The sequence below is a fragment of the Parasteatoda tepidariorum genome, chromosome 2 (genome assembly GCF_982258835.1).
Source record: "Parasteatoda tepidariorum strain Cologne lab strain chromosome 2, Ptep-v5.0, whole genome shotgun sequence".
Classification (NCBI taxonomy): domain Eukaryota; kingdom Metazoa; phylum Arthropoda; class Arachnida; order Araneae; family Theridiidae; genus Parasteatoda; species Parasteatoda tepidariorum.
Window position 1 is genome coordinate 88,090,933 of NC_141756.1, and position 26,331 is coordinate 88,117,263.

The 26,331-nt window shown below is 31.3% G+C and overlaps 1 protein-coding gene across 1 annotated transcript in view; it reads right to left on the minus strand.

Annotated features, from left to right (window-relative positions):
* Positions 1-14,377: 14,377 nt before the first annotated feature.
* The window catches only part of LOC107457287 (ras-related protein ced-10), a 45,218-nt gene continuing 33,264 nt past the window's right edge, over positions 14,378-26,331 (minus strand). Inside the window, exons 3-6 of the mRNA XM_043043499.3 lie at positions 24,129-24,243; positions 20,779-20,896; positions 18,410-18,555; positions 14,378-14,551 (exon numbers count right to left, since the gene is read on the minus strand). Of these exons, the coding sequence (XP_042899433.1) occupies positions 14,474-14,551; positions 18,410-18,555; positions 20,779-20,896; positions 24,129-24,243 (457 nt within the window). The 3' untranslated portion in view covers positions 14,378-14,473. The remainder of the gene's footprint in view (positions 14,552-18,409; positions 18,556-20,778; positions 20,897-24,128; positions 24,244-26,331) is intronic.

Consider the following 26,331-nt stretch of genomic DNA (forward strand, 5'->3'; position numbering starts at 1 on the left):
GAATCGCAACGAACTATAGGGCGCGCAACGCAATTCGCGATCGCAACGCTCGAGTACGCCCTCTATCGGGAGCCTGTAAATATCAGACATTAATTTATCACGTTTTCATTTAGTTCCATCAAGATCATCGGCCATGACGGACGCCATTTTCTTAGCAGCAAATAAAAATCAAAATTTCCCTAAGGAACAGCTGAAGAACTTGAAAAAACTAATCAGAACATGCCAAACATTGAAACTGAACACACCAAACATTTGAAGAACAATTTCTCAATAATTTTTACCATTCTATTACCAACAACATAACTTACAATTTCATTATCACTTGCTGTTACATGTGTGTATATTACGGTAAAATAATTTTTTCTGTCTTCAATTCATTACAAATTAAATGAAGTCAACATTGCTTTCGTCATTCCAATAAAGAAATGTGAATTCAGAACGTCAAGAACTGCAATAATTATAGAATTCTTCTTTGTTATAGAACAGTATATATTTCAGTATCTATACAATTTGGAAAACAACAATAAAGAATCAACCAAATTACTTGAAATAGTGTCATTTGTGCTGATGATTAATAAATTTTTTATCGTTACCTTGGTAAGTATTTCTTAGTTTTGAAAGAATAGATAATTTCAACTAGAATTCAGCTGTTCTGTTTTTAAGCTACATATTCAAATTCATATCGAGATCTTACAATTATAAAATTTTGACGTGTGGTATGTTATCTAAAAGTAATAAAGGGCTAATCTATGCACATATTATTTGAAAATAAAACTTTCAAACGAAGAACATTTCATTTGGAACTCTACGGATTTATAAAGAAGGTAACTGTTATGATTTTTATAATAAAAAATTAGCTTGTAAAACTGTTTTTTCTTATTTGATGATAGTTCTCTACAGAATGGTTTCTTACGTCTGATTAAGAACTGTAAGAATAATAAGAAAAGAAACTATATGAAAGCTTTTATTTCAATGTAAAGAATTCTTAAAATCGTTTTTTTCCCTAAGAATTCTTTATTTTGGGCTATTCCACGGTAACTTACATTACATTCACATAAACTTTATTGTATTGAGAGCTTAGAAGCAAACAAATAATATGAATACACATATTAAAATAAAGTGATTTCTTAAAATTACAATTAAAACCAAAAGGAATATAATTAAAATAATTATTATTTTTCAATTTAAACAGTGTAAAAGCCTGAAATTAGTGTGGTAACTTACGTTACCGAAAAAGGAATGGCATAAATTTGCAATATACTTGAAGACAAAATTCTGTTCTTACATAAAAGTTTCATGATTAAGATTATATGTATCATTTTTCTGACATGTTTAAATATTTCTTATGCCTAGATTTAAGATTTTATTTCAAAAGTTAAATTAAATATAATTTTTTAAGTGGGTAACTTACGTTACAGTAACTTACGTTACGAAATTCCCTTTGTATCAAACTTTTATCAAATAATGTACAAATGCAAATTAAGTTATTTAAACAGTATAGTGCAAGGGAGAAAAAGTGTACTTGAAGTAATTTCAGATACTTTTGATTCACACATAACTGCAAACTTATTAAGTCCTCTGTTATTAACAAGTACAGGGGGCTCAATTCTTTTCACCATGCTTTCTTTCTGGTAAAATATTTCATCTCTTTTTTCTGGCCATTTACAATAGATTCTCGCAGCAGCCATTACATTGACTTTAAATTCTTGCTCTGCAACAGACATTACCACACCAGGATATAACATGTCCTCCTATCTAACCATACATCAACCCCCAGCGTTTATCTTGGATTCATCATTTTCTTTTTCAACATCTTTCACTAAAAAAAACTCTTCTGGTATGCCTTCTTGTACTCTTAAATGGTGGATCTGCTTAATGTTTTTAATCTGTTGAGATTTTGAGAATAGACTAGACACTCCACTCATCTGTTCCAGAGACTCGCACTCAGCTGTTTTTTCTAAACATAAAATAAATTTCTAATGAATTTCGTAAGATGGAACATCATAAATTTTGCTGAATTCTTCCTTAGTCAATCCGAACTTTTCATGATGCTTACAAACACAAACATTGCCTGGAAGTTTGCTACTAAGCAAGACATGCTTTGGACGGAGCTCAAAGAATTTAGTTTTTCCAATTTTGCATTCTGGATTTTCTTCCATAAATATTTGGTGCATTTCTCGAACTGAATGATGAAGATGCCGTGCTTGTACTTTCTTTTTGCTATCATTAGCATCTCTAATTATAACTACATCCTTAACTCCCGGTGCCTGTCGAAAGATTTCGTTCAACTTTGAAAACATGTGAATGCCAACACCTAAATTAATAACTTAAAGCAAAGAGTTTCATTGAAATTAATATCTTAAGGCAGTGATAATTTATTTAAACTTCGGTATTGTAACTGGATACATCTTATTTAGTTTGTATGCCAATTTTCAAGAGGAATAAACTCATTTCACATTGGTAACTTACATTGCATGCATGTCAGTAACTTACGTTACACATATTGAATGGGGCTCAAAACAATAAATAAGTAATATTTGAAAAGAAAACTATTGCTGCTTATTTAGTGTTAGCCTCTAAGGAAGAAGAAATATTATTCTTACTTTTGTATCACTTGTTCTTTTTTACACACAAAAACTTTTTCTAGTTTTTGGTAACTTACGTTACATGCATTAATGTTTAGTTGAAATTTATATAATTAAGTGAATTTAACAGCAAAAACTTATTTTAACACTGCACAATATTTCCATTAAGTGTAATAAACAATATTTATTCTTTGGAACATTTTGAAATTAAAATATTGTTAACTTACTGATTTTCAAAAACTGACCATGTTCTTCACCCAAATCAGAACAAGTAAATGCCAATGTTCAATGAGTTACCAACACTAAAAAACTAAATTCTCAAAAAAAATAATTATAAATTATCAAACTTCAAACCTTTCTAATTCAGAAAACATCCAAAATGATAACATTATTCTTATTTGAATTTTCCAAAGCTTTTCCCCTTTTTCATGGAATTGCCCTTTTCCGTTTTATAGTTTATAGTTTTTTGATAAAAATTGTTGTCAAAATAATTTTTTTGAAAACATAAATGGTATAACATTATGTGTTAATGTATACTTCTTGTATATTCTAATGTTTCAAGTAATATGATTCAGAAAAGTATGAATAAAAATTCGGTACATATGTATTAACGCCACAGCAGCTACAGATTTGGCTGTTTTTAAGTGCCGCCAATCTACACCTAAAATTTTCGTAACAAATCATAAAATGAAATACGTTATTTAAAATCAAAGTAGTTTATCGGATTTCGGTGGGCAATGGGCAAAATATTTCGCTCCAGAAAATATAAAATGGCATCTTGTTCTATTTTTGGCAAATCCCAAAGACGCATTTTCGTAGAACTAAAAAATGGTAACAAAAATCGAAGAACAAATCATTTTGGAATTCTTCTGATTTATAAAGCAGGTAAGTGTTAATTTTTATAAAATAAAGAATTTTACTTTTAAGTAGTCTTTTTCTTGATGATAGCTTTCTATAGAATGGTTTTCTACGTCAAATTATGAATCAAAAAAGAAAAAACATGAAAGTTGTTTATTTTAATATAAGGAATTTTTAGAATTGTTTTTTTTTGTTTTTTGTTTTGTATCGTAAGCATTCTTTACCTTACATTTTTCAGTTTCGAAATAATGATTTTTATTTAAACTTCAAATTTTTTGATAAAATTACTTTTCAAAAAACTTTATTTACAAAATTAAATTACATAAAATTATGAAGCTTATGTATACTTTTTGCTTATTTTAATGTTTAAAATAATATGATTCTTAAAACTATGGAATGGAAAGTTTAAATAGGACTTTCAGGTTATATCATTAAATTTAGTAAAACTATTTCTCAGGCATTAGGTTTTAACTCTAATAAGAAGATACATATTTTTTTCTGTTTATTTACAAATATTTTTCAGATGTGTCTTGGATGTTCCTTCTTTAAAAAAAAAAAGAGATACCATCTTGTTTTCATCTTGTTTGTTCACATGTGCCCCCAATAGGGGCACATGTGAACAATTGAAGTCATTTTTCTAAAATATTATAAAGTAAAGAAATATTTTATTGAAAAATCTCAAAAAATTCCACAAGACAAAGAAAATACTATTTAAACCTATGGACTTTTTTACTATGAAAAATTGATGATATTTTTCGAAAAGTGAAGAAATAAAAAAATTTGTTCACATGTGCCCCCCTCTCCCCTACTCACAGCAGTTATAAAAATAGCATATTATGCTCAAAAAAGCATCTATTACGAATTTTTCTAATGTACTTTGAAGAAACACATATTTTGATGTTCTAAAGCATGGTTCGCATTTCTTTTTCTCGCGTTACTTCATTTAATTTTATAAGTTTATTCATTTTTTTTTCTATATGCGTAATTTTAAATAATCGCTTTTGTTAAGAAATGTCAAATGGAGGCAATTTTTGCCTCATTCAGTATCAAAGGAAGCTTGTATTCGAAGTTGTTATGACTAAAGCTGTTATTTACTGAAAGCTATTTACTGAAAGAATCGTAAAATTTATTTAAATGCTTAATAAATTGGGAGTTATTCTCAATTTAAAAATGTAGATTTACAAACAATGCATAATTTGTCAACTTGACAAAAAATCTTCAGTATGGCGTAGATATTATTTTTTTTTTGTCGGTTTAGTAGTAGATTTCTAGTCATTTATTATTCTTGTGTGCTTAAAAATTTTTTCCAATAATAAAATGAGGAGCTCATTTAGTTTTTTGGTACACGTGTAATATTTCTTTTTACTAGCTGAATATCAGATTTTCGTACTGGGTATAAGAAAAAAAAAGCAGAGAAAATAACCAAGAAATCATTACTAAGGAACACTAAGAAATCGTGCGCAAAACTGGAAAACGTACGCCAGCACAATTATTAAAGCTAAAATAATTCCAATATTTTTTTTTAATTATTAAATTTTCTCCTTCTCCGTCACTTTATGTTATTAAAAAATCGGTGTTAAACAACAGTCGTGTTTTCAAACGTCAATAGATCATAAACTACTTAGTCTTGTAATTCTGAATCAAAGAAACACCTGGATTAAACATTGGGTTAAATTATCCTTCGTGGAGGTTCTTTTTTTAGAACTAGCCCACATTTGCGTTATACGGAATGGAAAACCACAAGAATATCCCACGGTTAGTCCAACGGCAAGGAGGTTCTAACCCATTAACTGTCTATCACTGAGCATTTAGATATTTTACGTCAGCACTGCTGTCGGAGCGAGCCGAGAACAGAATCCACTAACCATCATTGGGATTTGTACCTGGGTTCACTTCATTGAGAGGCGAGGCTCTATCCCCTGATACTACATAGTATACATATACACTATAACAGAGCATTCATATCGATAAGAATATATACTACTTCAGAATGTGTATATTGGAATTTTAATAACGCTCTATGTAAATCTTGAGCAAATAACGATGTTTATAGATATATACCAGGATAATTTTAAAACTGACCTAATTTGTATTATTTTTATTCTGATAAATATTTTCTTCACCCAAATAAAATTTATCAATCCTCACGATAATGTATTTAATAACTGAAATTATCGATAATGCTATGCATTTATCGTTATCGATAATCATCAAGATATTATGGTATTATATAATTATTATTAAAGTAATACTGGTGATTTCAATCGAATTCAATATTCATCGTAGTTGGTAATAATCCTATATTCGATATTTATGGTACACACAAAATATTGAGCGAATAATATGCCATGGTGCGCACGAAATATCGTGAGGATGCTTTTTTAAAATATTAATACCATGATTTCTAAAAAATTAATTGATATTTCTCAATACATTGATAGATGGCCCAGCTGTACTAGTAGTTCAACTAGATATCTTCATTCACTCTTTGTCTTTCTTTTACACAAGGTTATTCCATGGTAGAATATACAAGGTAAAGACTACAAGGTTATTCCAATGTTTTTTATTTCCAATGAGCTGCAAAATCGGTCTTGCCGATAAGCAGACCTAGTGCGTTCTCCAGGGGTGGGATCCACTCTTTCAGGACCACCACAATGGGTGAGATACCGTTGGGCATGTTAATTTAGACGTCTAGTTTCTGCCACACTAGATGGCAGCACCGAGGCTCTATTTGGATGATAAAGTGCACTAGGGATTTAATTTTGCCGGAAATGCCAAGAGGTTATCTCAATGTAGAGTTCTAAATCAATAATATCTCTATCACATTTGTAGTTTTTTTTAAAATTACTAATGCCCCTGTCACAATTTATTAAGAATAATATTTTATACATTTATAATAAAAATTATGAAATCAACTGAATAATTATTAAAACAAATCCTGCTTTCGAACTTCGTTTCAATCGAAAATACAGTCAAATCGCACCATAAGGACCCGTCTGAGGAACCAGTATTGTGATTTTACATAATTTCTTTAAAAACTAATAACGAATTTAATAGATAATTAATAAAACAATCACCTAGCTAAGAATTGGTTTTAATTTGACATTTTATGAAATAAATTTGATTTTTTACTAAACACAATTTGATTTTAAGTAGACTTCATCAATTGTCTTATCTACAATCTGCAAAGTATCCAAGATTTTCTGATCCACATTTTCTGTAGGAATATTCCGGATATTTACTGCGTATTTTACTTCAGATATTGGATGCTGCTGAAATGTCATTTTCTTCTAAGAAGTCTTCTTTTCATTTACCAGAAATGAATACTTCATCATCTCATTAATGAGTAGTTTTCAATTATTTATTTATTTATTTTGTTAGCATAATCTATCAAACTTTTCTTTTAAAGCCGGGGTTCCCCCAAAAGAAATTCGATCGTTCAGGGTTCCATAGACCTAAAAAATCATGAATCGCTACTCTAACAGTCACCATTAGCTTTTTTTAGGTGAATATTATGCTTAGAAGAGCATTTTTGGTGATTCATCCTCGTTCAATCAACATTAAAACCAACTACTAACACCAGAGCCAAATACACTTATATTTCAAGTAAAAACTAGAACGAATTTTTGACCCCTCCCTTTTCAATGAAATTAATTTTTAAAATTTTTAGAACTTACGATGATTTATTTCTTAGACAGCATACGTGAAAAAAAACAAAACACTGAAAACAGTAAAATATTATGTCAAGGGATAAGCTGTTATTTTATCTAAAATTAATACAAAATAATTGAAAAAGTATGAACAAAATGTTTAATAAAAATTCTGCGTCAAAGAGTTAATGACATAAGAGTGACATTAGACATAAAGAGTTTAAAAAGAGTGACATAAGAGTAAACCTTTTCTTCAAACCTTGAACTCTTCTGCGGAACAGATAGCAATTTTAATTATAACTTAACCATTACTTCGAAATCGACAAGACAAATTTCTGACAGTTTTTCCCATCCTCGAAACAAGAAAAAAAAATCAGCCAGTTTGGAGGTTGCCACTTTAGTAAATTTTAAAAAATATTATAAGTTAAAAATCGCTATGAGGTAAATGAAGTTTTCGGATTCTCCAAAAAACGAGGTTTCATTAGTTATAAAATAACCCATATAAAGAGTACATGTGTACAATGTGAGTACAATGTGTTTTCAAAGTATTTTACATGGAATTTTTTTCAAGTTCTATTTTAAAGATTTTTCCTTCTTTTGTTCCTGTCTGTTTCTTTTCTGTTTCTTTTCATTCACTTCCACTTTCGCCAATGAGCTATCAATTTTTCAATCGCGCGAACTAGATCACATCCGCTTATTATTCACTAGTAAGTTTTAAATTGGAAACTATTCTGTGAGAAAATGCATTTATAGATAGAATCGAAAGTTAAGTGATCTTGATTATACAGTTGATTTGATGTTTTATTTTTAGCCGAAAAATAATAAGTGAAATAAAAAGTCAACGTTTTATTTTATCGTCGTTGAACAGCCGACCCAATTTTTGGGTTTACGACTACTAATGTTCAACTCCGTAGCCTTGAAATTAAAAATCCAATCCAGAAGACAAGGGAACTCCTGGATCAAGTATTGTGAGAAATTTGCTTGCGTGTAATTACTTTTAAGTAACAACAGTAATAAAATTACATATCAGATATAAATAAAATACAAACATACCTGTAAAAAGAGAAATCCAGGTGTTGTGAATTGTCACAGCACCAAAACAAAAACACAAGTTTCAAATTATACCAAAAACTGACACCTTCGTATTAGAAAACGAAGATACATAAATAAAAAACCAAAACAAATGCACCACCCGAAAGAACACAGTGTTATAGACACTTGTGGATGTTTCGCAACTTCCCAACCATCCCAACTTCCGCCTAGGTAATATTCACTTGACGTTTGTTTCCGCTTTTAAAAAATGAGATAAATGAAACGAGGAACTCGAAAGATCTCACGAAAATTTCCCGGAAAAGGGATTTTTCAGTCGTTATGTAAAAGTTAATGGATAAAAAGATTACGTCATAAATTGGTAATTAACCGATAACCGGTCAAAGGTACCGGTAAATAGGTAATTAACCGGTCAAAGGTACCGATCTTAAACTAAAATAAGTTATTTGCAGATACAGTCTTTCCACATTTACTCATTGAGATAAGAATGCACCGAGTTAGAAACATTTTTTTAAAACAATTATTCAATTGTTACGAACTATATTTATGTTATCTTTAAAATTTTAATTTATGAAACATGGTATTGACAAACCTGTATAGATTGCCAAAAAAACAAAATTTCAAAACATACTAAATCCCAGTTTAGAGAATATCAACAACCGGATGAAAGATTTAACGAGATACATATTGACCTAATTGGGCCGTTACCCCCATCCAATGGAAACAGATACTGTTTGACTTGTATTGACAGTTTTACAAGCTGGATAGAAGTAGTTCCTATACCTGATATTAAAACTGAAACAGTCGCCAGATGTTTCTATGAAAATTGGATAGTTAGATTTGGAGTGCCATACAGAGTAATTACCGATCGAGGATCAAAGTTTGACTCTGAAACGTTTAAATCTCTTACCATCTTAGGTGGAGAAAAAATAAACAAAACAACTGCATATCATCCGCAGTGCAATGGCAAAATTGAGCGTCAACATCGTACATTGAAAACTGCAATAAAGGCACACAACTCTATTAAATGGCCCGAAACTCTTCCTACTGTCTTACTTGGTCTCAGAGCTGCTCTACGCAATGACACCAAGTATTCAATATCTCAGCTGGTTTATGGTAAATGCATTAAACTTCCTGGTGAATTTTTTGAATACTCAAAAGTGACAACATCCACGGAAAACTTTATTAGCAGTCTTCAGCATCAAATGGAAACATTAAAACCTTTAGAGTCAAAATATTTCAAAAGGAACAAAGTATTTGTGCACAAAGATTTAAGTTCATGTTCACATGTTCTTATGCGGATTGATAGAGTCAGGAGGCCATTAGAGTCTCTTTATCAAGGACCCTATAAAGTAATGAATAAGACGGAAAAGTATTTTGTAATTAGTTATAAAGGAAAAAAAGTAAGCATTTCAACAGACAGACTTAAACCAGTGTATCTACTGAATTCTGAAAATGAGAATCCAGATTACGATGAAAACTTAAAAACTGCAAAACCTAACGAATGTTTAACATCGAATAAATTACAAGAAAATGCAGACAATCCCGAACAAAATGTTAAAATGTCGAGATTTGGCAGAAAAATGAATCGTTTTTTAGAGCAAAACTGTATTAATTAGACACACATACATTTATTATATATATATATATATATATATATATATATATATATATATATATATATATATATATATATATATATATATATATATATATATATATATATATATATATATTTTACTGTATTGAAACTGGAATTTAGAATGGTATAATTTGTATATGTGTTATATTAATATCTTGTATATATGTTTTTGTATTATGATGAATCATTATGTAGTATAATTTTGAACTGTATACATGTTGTTATGTAATATTATCATTATATGAAAAAGTTGACATATTTGCCTTGCATCGTAACTTAGTTACTGGTGAGGGAGTATCGTAGGAATGTCATAAGTCACATGTCTGCTCATCTTATTTTTAAAAGAGTTGCGAATGGCAACGAGAGAAAAAAACAGATAAAAAATAATAATAAAAATGGTTGTTCTAAAAAATGTCTTCTGATTATTTATCCTGTATTCCTGTCGCGTACTGCATAAACTAAGTATTTTTTTTGTCTTGTTTAGCTTTACATAACCGTTCAAAGGTTAAAGTTAGTTACATTTACTATCATAAAAAGATAAATTTTCTTATTCGTATTTCTATTGGTTATTAAAATCATATAATAAGCAAGAAAGATTCAGATATAGTATTTGCATGTCATCAGCATAAAATTAGTAAAAATTAAAGTCCTTTATTTAACTGTAAAAATTATTCCTTTATTTAATAGTAAAAATTAAAGTCCTTTATTTACCAACAATATTTCCTTTCTTTTTCAGCCCTTCTTATTAGTTTATGTTACAATTATGAATTGGATTTTTACAAAATTAAAAGTTTTAAACAATAAAAATCGCGATCGCAACGAACTATAGGGGGCGTTGTTGTATGAGACGCTTACCTGCGATTTCCATATGAACCGTCATTCAGTTACTCGGGAGACGTCGTTAATGTAGCGTGTAGCATTGCAACGTTCCTTCTTTAATGTGGCTTATTAAATTTAAAAAAGAAAAATGCTTGATATTCTTTCTTGTACAACCGAAAACAAAATGGTATCTCTTTTTATTAGAGAAGGAATATCCAAAACACATCGGAAAAATATTTGTACATTAACAGAAAAAAATATGTATATTCTTATAAGAGTTAAAACCTAATGCCCGAGAAATAGTATTACTAAATTTAATGATATAACATGAAAGGCCCATTTAAACTTTACATTCTATAGTTTTAAGAATCATATTAGTTCGAAAATTAAAATGAACAAAAAGTATACATAAGCCTCATAATTTTATGAAATTTAATTTTGTAAACAACGTTTTTTGACAACAATTTTTATCAAAAAATTTCAAGTTTCAATAAAAATCATTATTTAGAAACTAAGAAACGTAAAATAAAGAAAGAATGCTGACGAAACAAAAACAAAAAAAAAACAATTCTTTTTTGTCGCCATTTTTAGTGCTACGAATATTCGTCTTTGGGATTTGCCAAAAACAAAACAAGATGCAATTTTATTTTTTCAGGAGGGAAATATTTTACCGAAAAAACGAAAATGTACCAATTCCCACAACATAAAACTTTATCTTGGCAAACGTACGTTTTGGAAATGTTATTTCATTTGGAATCTTATTCATCAGAGTTCATATGGCGATATGATTGTTTTGAATCTATGCTAAACTCTATATCGGCTCATTTTCCACCGAAATCCAATTAACTATTTTGATTTTAAATAAAGTGTTTTATTTTATGAACTGTCGCAAAAATTTTAAGTGTAGATTGGCGGCACTTAAAAACCGCCAAATCTGTAGCGGCGGTGGCGTTAATACGTCGTAAGTACCGAATTTTTATTCCATACTTTTCTGAATCATATTATTTCAAACATTGGAATATACAAGAAGTATACATAAACACATAATGTTATACCATTTAATTTTTCAAAAGTATTTTGAGAACAATTTTTATCAAAAAATTATAAACTAAAAAACGGAAAATAAAGAATTCTTAGGATAAAAAAAACGATTTTAAGAATTATTAACATTGAAATAAAAACTTTCATATTGTTTCTTTTTTTATTATTCTTATAGTTCTTAATCAGACGTAAAAAACCATTCTGAAGAGAACCATCATCAAATGAAAAAAAAATATTTACAAGCAAATTTTTTATTGTAAAAATCATTGCACTTACCTGATTTATGATTCCCGGAGAATTCCAAAATGATAAGTTCCTTGTTTGAAAACTTTATTCTCAAATAATAGATACATAGTTTATATCTTCATTACTTTTAGATAACATACTACACAGCAAAATTTTATAATTGATATGAATTTGAATATGTAGCTAAAAACAGAATAGCTGAATTCTAGTTGAACTTATTCTTTCAAAATTAAAAAAAACTTACCAAGAAAACGATTTAAATTAATTAAGAATCAGCACAAATGGCACTATTTCAAGTAATTTGGATAATTTTTTATTGTTGTTTTCCGAATTATATGGATACAGAAATATATACTATTCTATAACGAAGAAGAATATGCTATAACTATTACAATTCTGTATGTTCTGAATTCATATTTATTCACTGGAATGACGAAAGCAATGTAAGCACTTTAATTCGTAATGAATTGAAGACAGAAGAAATGCATTTTACCTTAATACACACATCTGTAACAGTATCCGAAATCGGAAGTCATCAGTTGCAAGTTTGTTGATAATAGAAATTAAAAATTATTGAGGAATTTTTCTTCAAATGTTTGGCGTGTTCTGTTCCTGAAAGATTTACTAATATTCTGGAGATTTTTTTCAAGTTCTTCGGCCTTTTCCTTAGGGAAATTTTGTTTCTTATTTGCTGCTAAAAAATGGCGTCTGATTCAGTCAATGACTTTGATGGAACTAAATGAAAACGTGATAAATTAATGTCCGATATTTACAGGCTCCCGCTAGACGGCGTACTCGAGCGTTGCGATCGCGAATTATATTTTCGAGTAATTGTATAATATTACCTTATTATAGAACATTTCATAATAAAAATATCCAGTTATCGTTCTACAAGTATTAAACGGTAAAAAAGTTATTTATATTTTCTAATAAGTAGTGCTTGTTTTTATACTAGATTTTATGCAAAACTGTTTTCAGTCAATATATGTCAATTAAATTTTTTAAAGCAGCGAATTAACTTTTCGCACTATTGTTAAATAAGTTCTTTGACAAAAAATATTCAAGCTTCAGCAGTTATCAAAAAGTGAATAAATATTTAAAAATAAATGTGTAAATGAAGTTTTAATGAAGGACGCCAAATTCAGCAAAATTGTCATGCTTATATTTTATCTCAAAAGAATTAAAAACTAAATCTGTGGAATTAAAATTGTATTACAGTCAAAACTTTTGAAGGTATTTTATTTGGATAATGGATTCTTTTTTACGATTGATTACAAAGCAATAATGGAGATAGGTGAGCATGAGCAGAGATCATCTTAGAATAACATATATTTTCAATTTGTTTAAATTTAGTCAAAATTTTTGTCCAGAATTATAAAATGGTTTAAATTAAGGGATAAATAGTATAGCTGGTTAAGTAGCGAAGGAGCAATCATTCCACGAGCATAAATGATAATTTTTCTTCTTCATGGAAATAACAAATTCGATAATGTGGTAAATGTAAGAACATTGTTCTTGGAGTGTCAATTGGAATAGTGGAAAGATACATTTCAAAGCTGTTTAATAAAATCTTTGGAGCAGCGCCATCTGTAACTTTAATAAGGAGCATGGGCTCAAGAAACCAGGAAGAACAGTATGTAACCTCTTGTAATAATAAACTAGAAAAAAAGACTTATATAATTTTCCAAACAGCAGTTCCCAAAAGGTGTTTTGTGGAATTTTAGGGTTCTAAGGGAGTGTCACAAAGGATCCGGCAATTAAATTTAAAAAAAAACAGTCATGGTTTTTAAAACCTGCGATGACATCTATTTCCAAATAACAATCCATTACTTGTTTAATATTTCCGTTATTTTTATGAAATATTTTTCTGGAAAAATATACTAAATAAATTATGAAAAAGATCAGCATTTATAAAAAATATTCCCAGTTGAATTTTTCACTTTAAAGGGAACAAAAAAAATCAACAATAAAGAAATGTTTTTTATAACCATTCTCACATTTAGGACAGTACTTTAATGATAGTTCAATCAACGTTCCATATTCCTTTTCGAATAAAAACAAAACATAATTAATTGTATTTCATTTATTTTCAGTTTATACATACCAAAATTAAGTTCAGAGCTAAGTTTGATACCTGTGGATTCAACTGTCTTACATAATACCTATTTTTAAAACTATTATTGACAAAAAGGTTTAAAAATGTATACTTGTATTATTCGAAAATAATTAGTAGTGCTTCTTTGGTTAGGTTTGCAATTGCTGACGAACTTTATTAAGCTGTGGTTCCGCCAAAAGAAGGATCCATCCATTAGAGTTGCGTAGTCAGAAAAAATTGAGAACCGCTGTTCCCAAATATTTGTACAAAAAATCGTATTTTTCACAAAGCGCTGTGTTACAAATAACTCGATTACCTGATTCACGCATTCTATTTCTTTAATATCTCTACATTATTTAGTGGAAAAGAGAAAAGAAGTAGTCACATGAAAAATGATAAAATACAGATATACTTTATTAAACGGGAAGAAAAAAAATGAGAAAAGTATAAGGTATAAAATTACAGGATTAAAAAAAAGTAATGGAACTTAAAGCAATTTACAGTGATGGATTCTGATATGTGAATGTTTTGGAGACAAAACTGCTCTCACAGTTTCTTCGAATACCTGTCAACAAAAATAAAAACAAGTTGTAAAAATGCAATGGTAGTAATGCAATGGTACATTATGAAGAAGAAATTTATACAGGGTGTCACAAAAGTCCCAGAATGGGTTAATACTTCGAGAAATGCACACCGGATCAGAAATAATGATGTTTAATGTTTCACGAAAACTTATCCAATGACATTGAACTCGCTACCCCAGATTAGGAAGGTGAACCATCGTATCATTATTCTCATTTATTCTCATATTTTCTTCTGACATGCATTTTTCGAGATATGCCAGTATAGAATAAATAAAAATATATTAAATATAAGTACTGCCCTTTTCATTTATTTAATTTTAATTATTTATCAATAAAAGCGTTTCTTACAAATGAACCACCCTTTGTGGCGGGGTGGCATTGGGTTATAACATTATTTACAAGTAAGATATTATTTTATTTTATAACCTTCGTTGAACAGGTGACCCGATTTTTGTGTTTACGACTACCAATGTTCAACTACGTAGCCTTGTAATTTTGAACCCACTTCAGAAGTCAATGGAACTTCTGGTTCAAGTATTGGGAGAAATTTGCCTTCGTGGAAGAATTTTTTTTGGAACTAATCCGCATTTGCGTTACACGGAGAGGAAGAACACTAGAACTTCGAACGGTTAACCTGACGGCAAGGGAATTCTAAGCCATTGTCCGTCTATCGCTGAGGATATTTCATGTCAGCACTGTGGTCGATGCAAGCCGGATGCGGAATTCGTATCGACCAGCCATCACGGGGATTCGAGCCCGGTTCACCTCATTGGGAAGCGAACGCTCTATCTCCTAAGCCATCGCGGCTCTACAAGTAACATTCAATTATCATTTCTTAAGGTCATAGAGTTGTTTAAAGTTATTCTCTGTTGTCTTAACGTTTCTAATTTTAGAATGAAAACGTTCCGCAATGAAAATTTCTTTTCGGCGGCATTGACTTTATTTTTATGATCTTCTAACGATGCGACTTTCATAATGATTGGAAACTGAAATTTTTCTGAAGAGAAATATTACGACTGCTGCACACCAGCTTAAGCGTCTCCATTTTCAAAATAAGTCTTAACATTCCTACACTGTTTGTGAGACACAATACGCTATTCCTGAGCATGTGCAGCATCGCTGAGAAACGGAAAAACACGTTAGCGTTAATGTAACGTGTACGCAACACAGGAGTTGTTTATTATCCAAAGTTAAGGGGCCTAAAATTAAAATTGTTCCATAATTACACACAAAAATTATCGAATGATATTACTTTAATACGAAGCATTTTATAGATTTATAATATATGTATCGTTTTATATTTATTATAACGTTAACTGTTTTATAATTATAAAACGGTAAGTAAGATAGATTAACTTTTTAATAAGTTATTATTTTTTTTTAACACATTGTATACAAAAGTTGCATTTAGTTAACGCAAGCAATTAAAAAGTTTACGATAATTTTTTTAAAAAACTTTTTTTTTAAACTTAATTTTTTGCACTACTGCTAAATAATTTCGTTAGCAGCAAAAAAAAAAAAATGAACGGCTTCTGATAGCAACCAAAAATTAAACAAGTATTTAAAAACAAGTTTGTGGATGATGCTGCAATGGTAGCGAAGAGAAATTTCAGATTTAAATTTTATTCCAATAGAACCGAAAACTAAATCTGCGGCGAAAAAATTAAAGATCATTTAAATTAATAATTTCAAATTTTCATATAACACTTTATTAATCGCTTTATTTACACTTTATTAATTCACTACATGAAAGTTTAAAATCTCTAAAACTCAAAGGTGAATAGAGATCAGTTGAAATTTAGGCTTTTATTTTTAACAGAGAGACTTAGGGTGTTGTAATTACTGTCTTTTTATTGTTCAAATACAAAATGTCTTTCTTTATACACTCTATTGCATTTTCCTTATACTTATTTTGGTGGAAACGGAAAATTTATTGAAATAAAATAAACTTTTTTTTTGTTTCCAATGAGCTGGACAATCGGTCTTGCCGATGAGCAGACCTAGTGCGTTCTCCAGAGGTGGTATCCACTCTTTCAGGACCACCACAATGGGTGAGATACCGTTGGTCATGTTAATTTGGACGTCTAGTTTCTGCCATACTAGATGGCAGCACCGAGACTCTATTTGGATGCTAAAGTGCACTAGGAATTTAATTTTGCCGAAAATGCGAAGAGCCAATAAGGCACTCCAGGGATCTTTTACATGCCGCATAATCATACGACATCCCGAAAATCCAGTGTCTGGGCCGGGGATCGAACCCACAGACTTGGACTCAGGAGGCCGACGACAAACCAACTGCGCCACCCAGCCACAAAAAAATAAAAAATAAAATAAACGTTGCATAGGAATTTTAATTTAATTGATTGAAACTTTTATTAAATGTCTAGTGTATGGACTACTCCCTACTGGTTGTTTTCTTATCAGCTAACTCAGTATTTATCAGTTGTCTTAAAATTGTGAGTTATTGGGTGAGAAATATAGAAACAATATTATAAAACAACGTGACAACGCCTTGAGCAGCAAACGTTTTACTGAAGAAGCCTCTGAGTAAATATCATCACCGGTTGCAATACATTCGAAACAATCAGTATTACCATATACCAGGCGTTTTATCAACACCTCTTAGAAGAGAGAGGCTCAATTGAGCAATCCGACGTGACGGACATAAACTGCGCAGTGGGGATTCAAGAAAGATGTCACTACGTTCGGGCTACTAAACTGAGCATTCGGTGAAGATATCACTGCGTAAGGACTCTTAAATTATCAGATTTCTCGCTTATTGTAAAACGCGCAAAGGCCTTCTCCTTTCCTGCTTGATAGACACTTTTTGTGTAAATGAAATGTGTAATAAGTTTTGAAAATTAAAAGCATTTTCGTTAAATTACGAACAGTAAAACTTAGAGGTGCGTAACTTTAAACTTATCCCCTATCACTTAACATGTTATTCCACAACGCTCTTTAAACATAAACTTGTTCTCAGATTTCACAGATTTGCATAATTTATCTCAAAACTCAATAGATCTCAAAACTCAATAGAAAAATTTTATCTGGTTTTATTTTTAAACTTTCGGCTTTTAGGTTTTCTGGTTTTAAATTTCTGCTTTTAGTATTTTGCTTCGGCACTTGCCGTTTCCATGACTTTATTCTCCCCTTAAACTGGCATCTTCATTATACATGGGACATTCGAAATGAAACCTTGCTCTTGGTCAAATTCAGCACCCTCTGTCTTACCTGGTGTCATCTTTGAGTGTTATCATCTCAGTGAAACTTTGGTTTACCTTAGAACATTTTAATCTTAGAAGCACTTAGCCTTGAAAGGGAGACACTTGAACTTTTAGTCGACTATTTTATTTATTCTATTGGGCTTATTTTAGTCTTTTTTATTTTTAATGTGATTTTTCATATTTTACCATTTGTTGTTTTACCTGACCTTACTTTTATATGTTTTTACCTGTATTTTTGACACTTTTATTGTCGGTTGATTTTATCCACTTTGATGTTTTAAGCACTTTTAATCTTTATTCTGTTTTATTTTTATTTTACTTTTTCGATTTTGGGATTTTTTCCTATGTGTTTTAATCTTTTTAATTTAGTACTTTTACTTTTCTGTAGTTTGGTAGTGTTTAGTCACGTGCAAACGGGTGAAACCCTTATCCGCAAACTCCTTCGGGGGTAGGTCGGTTACTATTGGTCTTGTTCTTAGATTTCACAGATTTGCATAATTTTTCTCAAAACTCAATAATAAGACTTATATTAGTGTTTCTCGACAAAAATAACTCTTAACACATAACAATAATAAACAATAGTATAGTATATCTGTAAAAAAAAAAGCCACTTACTTCTTTTACTCCATTAATTTCCTTTGCTGAACATTCTACATATTTGGCAGCCTTAATTTTTGAAGCCAGTTTTTTCCCTTGCGTTCTACTAATAAATTTATCTTTAGACTGTCCTTCTGCATTTTCTCTTAGATCTGTTTTAGTACCTGTTCAAAAGTTATTTCATAACTAAGTGAAAATTGATTTCTAAACATTATTTATTCGATTAACATATTGCGAAATAAACTCATTACATGAAATTTCTAACAAAAGAAGAAAAAATCAAGGTTTGGCAAAAGCTATCAAAGATTTTCTATTTGGCTGCAAACTTATTGTATTTGACAAAGACAACCACAGTTATTGTGATGCTGCCACATTTATGTCAGTGTACTAGACAAGCTCAGATGGTGCAAGCTTTGAAGTAAAAGTGAATGTATAAACTAATAAACTAGAAGCACTAAAAACCATACTTACTTCTATTGAAAATGAATTTTAGTTGTGTTTGCAACTAGACGCGTACCTCCGAAAGAGTGTACATCATTTAGCTACTTGACTAGTTAAGAAAAAAAGTTTCAGAATCGTGCCGAAAATGATGAACGATTTTCAAAATTAAATAAAGATAGATATCTACGGTCTGCTTCGTATTTCGTCGATATTTATTCTCACTATGTTTCAAAATAACTTGCTAAGTAAGTCAACAGAAGGCTCTTCTGTTGATGAATGATTTTAAAGCAATTAAATCGGAAAAACTATTAAATATTTCTTGCTGCATATCAGACTATCTGCTGCACCGAGTTCTGTTAATTTTGTCCCCGGCCTGCGATATACTGTTGTTGCAAGTAATTCTTATTTTGGAAACATTTGTTTTTTAGCTTTTCGCAGTTAGCGGCACCGTTTGTTAAACTTTTTTAATAATTTTGAAACTTGGAGAGAAGAAATTTCTCGGCCTCCTAAGCAGAACACTACTGTCAACCGTACATTTTGATTCCCCTTTCGTATTCGTTTTTCTCTTTTCAAATCGCCTCTCATTTTTTGGACACCGGGTAAAATAAATAGATTTAAACTGCTTTTCATAGATAAGTCAAATTAGTCCATTTAAGCCGGGACAGTCGTTGATTCTTCCATGCTACAAAAAAAAAACAATACTTGCCTTTCACGCCTTGCCAGTTAACATCTAAAATGTCTTACTTTTTCTCAGGGTATAAAATCCAACCCCTTTGCCCGAAATGTCACCAACATCAGGCTTTAGCTGAAGATATTTTAAGCTGCTTAGGAGTTAGTTCTTCGAGAAGAAATTTACCCTTCTCCTCTCCTTGTTTTCGACTTTTTATTCGTCAACGGATAAAAAGTCGAAAACAAGAAGGTTAGCTGAAGTAATTTTAAGCTGCTTAGGAGTTCTTTGAGAAGAAATTTACACTTCTCCTCGTTTTCGACTTTTTATTCGTCAACGGATTTATGGATCTGCACTGACACCGTCAGACCTTTGGAGATAAGTAACAACAACAGTCCATCAATTCCTTCTGGATTGTGATCTTTTCATCGTGATTCATCGTGATCGGGCGATGACATCACGTATGATTCTCATCACACGTGATGTTATCGCCCGATTATCCCTTCACGCCGGTATGTACATTTATGTTCAAATGTACACTTATTCCATGTACACTTATTCCATGTACACTTATTCCATGTACATTTATTCCATGTACACTTATACATAAAAGTACATTTCAAATGTGCACTTATGTCCATGGTATCATACATAAAACGTCCATGGTATCATAAATCAATTCGTCACCTAACTCAATTTTTTTCCTTATGCGTCGTACGCTATTTTCAGCAACCTTCATGATATTTCAAGGCTTGAAAATATATCACCATTCACGAGAGCCTTTACTTACAGCTTCTTTGCACGGTGAAGGATCGCCTTTTTTTTACCTATTAGGAAAGTTTCCAATCGATAAATTAAACACTGCACGCAAAATAAACAAATAACTGCATAGTATAAAACTGTGAAACAAATAAGCACAGCGTACTATGCCACAGAAACACGTCCGCAACTGAAGCATGTGAAAACGCGACTGAAACCGGTTTGCACTTGTTTACTTTCGTGTATCAGTTGGTTAACATTGTAATGCAATACGTTAAAAGTAAATACAGATAGGAAGTACATAAAAAATCTCCTGAATGAAATCCCATTACATGTACATTTAAATATATAAGTATTGTATATAAACTTGTGCGAAACGTGTAATTATTGAAAAACTACAGAGAGTCTAATAATTTGGCTAGGAACTGTATACTTTCGGAGTGGGCGGTAATGTACTGTAGAAGCGTACCGTACTCCCTTAATAATGTATTGTTTTACAGAGAAGTTAATGCGCACTTACCTACTAAGATGAAAGGGGTGGTAGGGCAGAGATGCCTTATTTCTGGATACCATTTTGTTGAGATATTTTCATAAGATCTGTTGTTATCCACACTAAAACACAGCAGGAAACCATCTGTCTGAAAAACAAAAGATCCATTATTTTTTATTATTAAACAATTATAAAATGATTTATTCATATGCATGAAATTTTTTTAATAACGATGTACTTCTCACCAAGTCTTTAAAATTGATCAGCAATTAGTTTAGTAACAACATGTGCAAGAAATTCACACAACAGGAAGTAGAAAAATGCAAAATTATAACCACAATTTTACTAATTTTATTAGTACTAAATATTTCTCGGGAATACTAAAATACTTTTCGGCTTCTCTCATTACTGATTCAGAATTTCAAACGAATTTCCAAAGATTGGACTGAAAATTCGCGGGACTTCCAGTTTCAAGCAGAAAATTTTGCCATAAACGTAAAATTATTGTGAAATTTGCGGAGCTAAGTTTGAAATATTGATTGTACGTACGTAACATTTGGTTGAAATAAATAGAATATGGCCACCATTTTGGGGAAATGCATGCATAAAAGTTTGCGGCAGCGGAGTCGTTTTTGCTCTGCGCATTTTAAAGTCCTAATGGTTCCAGAAAAGTAAACTTTTATTACACATTCCAATTCATTTTGGTTATACAGTCAAATCTCAATATCTCGAACTTGAAGGGAGAGGAGAAAAAATTCGATATACCGAAAATTCGAATTATCGAAAATCGCATGTTATCGATAGTAAAATAAAGAAAAATGCTCTTTACATACCTTATTTACTATTCCATATTTATTCTAAAAACACTTTTTACACTTTCATTTAAAAAAAGATTCAATTGTTGTTTGCTTTAGAGATGTGTAAGGAAGTTTGTAACACTTTCCAAGTGGACTATAGCTTTAAATGTCTCTTCTGACATATTTGGCTGCCTCTCAATAAATCTCCTTCCAGTGTCCACTGCAGAAAGTGCTTGTAACATTGGGTGGTAAATCTTCGATTTCCTCATCCTCTTCTTCTGATAGTTCACAAGAACCTTTCGTTTGAGCGATGATATCATTGTCATCCCACTGACCACACACTGTTACTGCATCATCTACGCTTACAAAGTCATGAAATTCCATGTCATCAAGTTTCAAGAGTCCGGTCAATCTGTCCCAACCATTTTCGGTGTAGTTTTCAGCAGAATTAACGATATTGATTGTTTGACTACTTTCGTGATTTTTAATGAATCCAGCCTTCTTGAAGCCATTCATTATCGTAGCGAAAGACGCATCATTCCATGCCACTGATGTCTTCATGTCCATTTTTTTTAAAAAGTTAATCATTATGAGAATTGGTTTTCTATTCTTAATTTTTTTTATTTTTTAAGAATAGTTTTTTATTTTCAGAAGAAAAATCTACACTATTTATGGAGAAAAAAAATTCAAGTTATCTAGGGATTAGAAAAAAAATTCATGAAATCAAGTTTTTTTCAACATTGAGTGTATAGGAAATTTGAAGGGAATTTTTTTTCCTTCGAGATATCGAAAAATTCGTGAAATCAAGGTTGGAGTTAGCGAGGTTCGACTGAAGTAAATTCTACAACGCAAGGAAGAAAACGACTAGCTTTATGATGAGAAGAAAACTTATCTGTGTCGTGGAGACATTAATATTGATCTGCATTTGACTACTAACTAGGTATTTGAGTCGTCATTTCCCAGAAAAAGTTTCGCAATAACAAATAATATAAATACACTCTATAACAAAAAAAATCGACGCACCTAGAAGGAGTTGTCCGATTGAAGCGAAAATTGGTGGATAGGAAGACAATGTACAGAATAGTAAATGATTAAAATTTCAGGACAATTGAATAATTTATTGCAGAGTTACAGTAAAAAGTTCAATAAGGTGTTGACCCGCCTCTAGCCTGGATACAAGCTGCCACACGGAGTGGCATAGACCGATAAAGCTCCCGGATGGACTCTTGCGGTATTTCCTGCCAAATTCGATCCAATTGTCGAACGAGGTCAACAACATTCCATGCCAGATGCAATCGCCCTCCCATCATATCCCAGGCATGCTCGATGGGAGAGAGATCTGGTGAACTGGCAGGCCAAGGAAGAGTTTGAGAAGCTTTCAGACAGTTCATAGCAACATGTGCCGTATGTGGTCTGCAATTGTCCTGCTAAAAAATCAGCCCAGGGCGCTGCAAAAGGAACGGTAGCAAAATAGGTCCTAGGATGTCGTCGACGTACCGCTGTGTAGTAAGTGTACCTCTAATGACGACCAAAGGGGTCCGGCTGAGAAAGGAAATGGCACCCCAGACCATAATGCCTTGTTGAGGGCAGGTGTGGCAATGTGAAGGCAGGATCCCCCTCTGCCCTGTGCGTCTCCAAACACGTTTTCGATGATCGTCAGGACACAGTCGGAAGCGGGACTCGTCGCTAAAGACTATACGTCCCCAGTCGGCATCATTCCAGCCATATCTGTTCAAAACATTCATGCATACGAAATTTCAAAGCAATCGGATGATTGCTTCTTGGTGCGTCGATTTTTTAGTTATAGAGTGTAGAATATACATTAAAGTATAACTGATAAATTCATATAATCCATTCATTGTTTTATAAGAACTTTTACTAATTATAATAAGTGAGCTTTAGTTTTTATAATGTAAAAGATAAATATGTAAGACTTTTCTCTTCTTTTAGCAAGAATTTTCTGAAACCATATAATTTAGTCATTGTTTTAGGGTCATAAACAGAAAATGATATTTTGCGCCCTTTTAATTAGGAATTGAGCAAAAAATGCACCAGATGAATGTTCGATTAAAAAAAAAAAAGAGGCAATCGAGTAAGCAGACATTTTTTAAATCGCCAATTCTAATATTTAGTCTCCCTGTGGCCGATAGTGTCAGCTAGTTTTTATACTTACACATTTATTAATGTCAATAATAATAAGAATAATACCAAGAAGAAGAAGGTGAAAAAAATGCACATGAGATGAATTTTCAATTAAAAAAAGAAAAAAAAAGAGGCAATCGAATAAGCAGACATATTTTAAATCGCCAATTCGCTAATTTAATCGCCAATTCGCCAATTTAGTCGCCATGTGGCTGATAGTGACAGCTAGATTTGATTTACACTTAATTTGCTTGAATTTATTCTTCAATAATTTGAGTATTTTGTAGCAATAGTAAAAATGGTGAAATAAGCATCTGTGATGAAGATAATAGCATTAAATATTTCTTACTTAGTTAGGCGTGGAGCAGTTTCATAAATATTTTTTTATGGAGAAAGAATAAAAATTATTTAAATTAGAAAATTCTAATAAATATAACTTACACCTGGATACGATAAGGGCCGTAATCTTTCGTAATCTTCCTGCCCGGCAGTGTCCCAGAGAGTTAAACTGACCCGTATATTGTCTATTTCCATGCACCCAGCATAGTTATCAAATCTGAAAAAATGATTAAATAAATAAATAAAATGAAGAGAAAGAAAGATACTTAGGCATAAATCATTTGTCCACATACACAAATTCTTCAATTCTCTATTCTTATAATATCTGGTTTAGTTTACTACACCATTTGATTACATTATATTAGGTACGTAATGAAATTTGTGTTGGACGCAGTGCAGTCGAATACGTCTTTGGCGTCATTAAACTTTGCATGGATAAAACGAATCAACCATAAACGTCGATAGGTAAGTCAGAAGTCACATTCAATAACGTTTTTGGTCTTTGTTTTACGTCGCAATTGTTTTGTTCCGAAAATATATAGTTCAGAAATAATGTGATAAAGACACAATTAAAAAATAATAAAAGACGTCAGCTGCTTCGATTCTATAAACAAATATTTTCCTCAGTAAACAAAGATGCAGAAAGGGTGAGTCCCGTGCAACTTCGTCGGTGGAGCGAGCTCTGATTTTTTTCTACTTTTAAAATGTAAAAAACTGTTCAATAATGTTTTTGGTCTTTGTTTTACGTCACAATTGTTTCGTTCCAAAATAAATATAGTGCAAAAATAATGTAATAAAGACACAATTAAAAAATAATAAAAGACGTCAGCTTCTTCGATTCTATAAACAAATATTTTCCTCGGTAAACAAAGATACAGAAAGGGTGAGTCCCGTGCCACTTTGTAGGTGGAGCTAGCTCTGATTTTTTTCAACTTTTAAAATGTAAAAAACTGTTTAATAATGTTTTTGGTCTTTCTTTTACGCCACAATTGTTTTGTTCCGAAATAAATATAGTGCAGAAATAATGTAATAAAGTCACAATTAAAAAACAATAAAAGACGTCAGCTGCTTCGATTCTATAAACAAATATTTTCCTCAGTAAACAAAGATACAGAAAGGGTGAGTCCCGTGCCACTTTGTCGGTGGAGCGAGCTCTGATTTTTTTCAACTTATAAAATGTAAAAAAACTGTTCAATAATGTTTTTGGTCTTTGTTTTACGTCACAATTGTTTTGTTCTGAAATAAATATAGTGCAGAAATAATGTAATAAAGTCACAATTAAAAAATAATAAAAGACGTCAATTGCTTCGATTCTGTAAACAAATATTTTCCCCAGTAAACAATGATACAGAAAGGGTGAAGCCCGTGCAACTTCGTCGGTGGAGCGAGCTCTGATTTTTTTCAACTTTTAAAATGTATAAAACTGTTCAATAATGTTTTCGGTTTTTGTTTTACGTCACATTTGTTTTGTTCCGAAATAAATATAGTGCAGAAATAATGTAATAAAGTCACAATTAAAAAATAATAAAAGACGTCAGCCGCTTCGATTCTATAAACAAATATTTTCCTCAGTAAACAAAGATACAGAAAGGGTGAGTTCCGTGCAACTTCATCGGTGGAGCGAGCTCTGATTTTTTTCAACTTTTAAAATGTAAAAAACTGCAAATAACTACCGTTATAAGTCTGCATTCAGTAATGTATCTTTTATCTACATTTTAAATAATTCTATCGAAAAAATCTACAATAGAAAAGATTGAGCCGTGGTGAGTCAGGAAATGGAACATTCTCTTCCCAATGAGATAGCCGATGTTCGAATTCCAGCGGTGACAAGTTGATGACATCCATCACAGTGCTGACGTGAAATATCCTCAATGATAGACAGTGGATAAGGGAGAATCCCCTAGTTGTCAGGCTAACTATGGGAAGTTTTCGTGGTTTTTCTTTCCATGCAAGGCAAATGCTGGTTAGTTCCTTCGAAAAGTTCACCACGATGGCTAGTTTGTCTTAATTTCGATCCAGAAGTTCCCTTTTCTTTTGGGTGTGGTTCAAAATTGCAGGACTAAGAGATGATCATTGATGGTCGTAAAATCATAATTGGGTTAGTTGTTCAACACCAGTTATGAAATAAAATATAAAAGACTTAGATATAATGATATTCGATTGACAATTTTTAAGGAACATTTTTAGTGGATTTAGTTTGACTATTCCTATCTAAATTTTAATTTATTTTATCACCGTCGTCGAACAGCCGACCCACTGTTCAAATCTGTTGCCTTGTAATTTTGAACTTGATCCAGAAGACAAG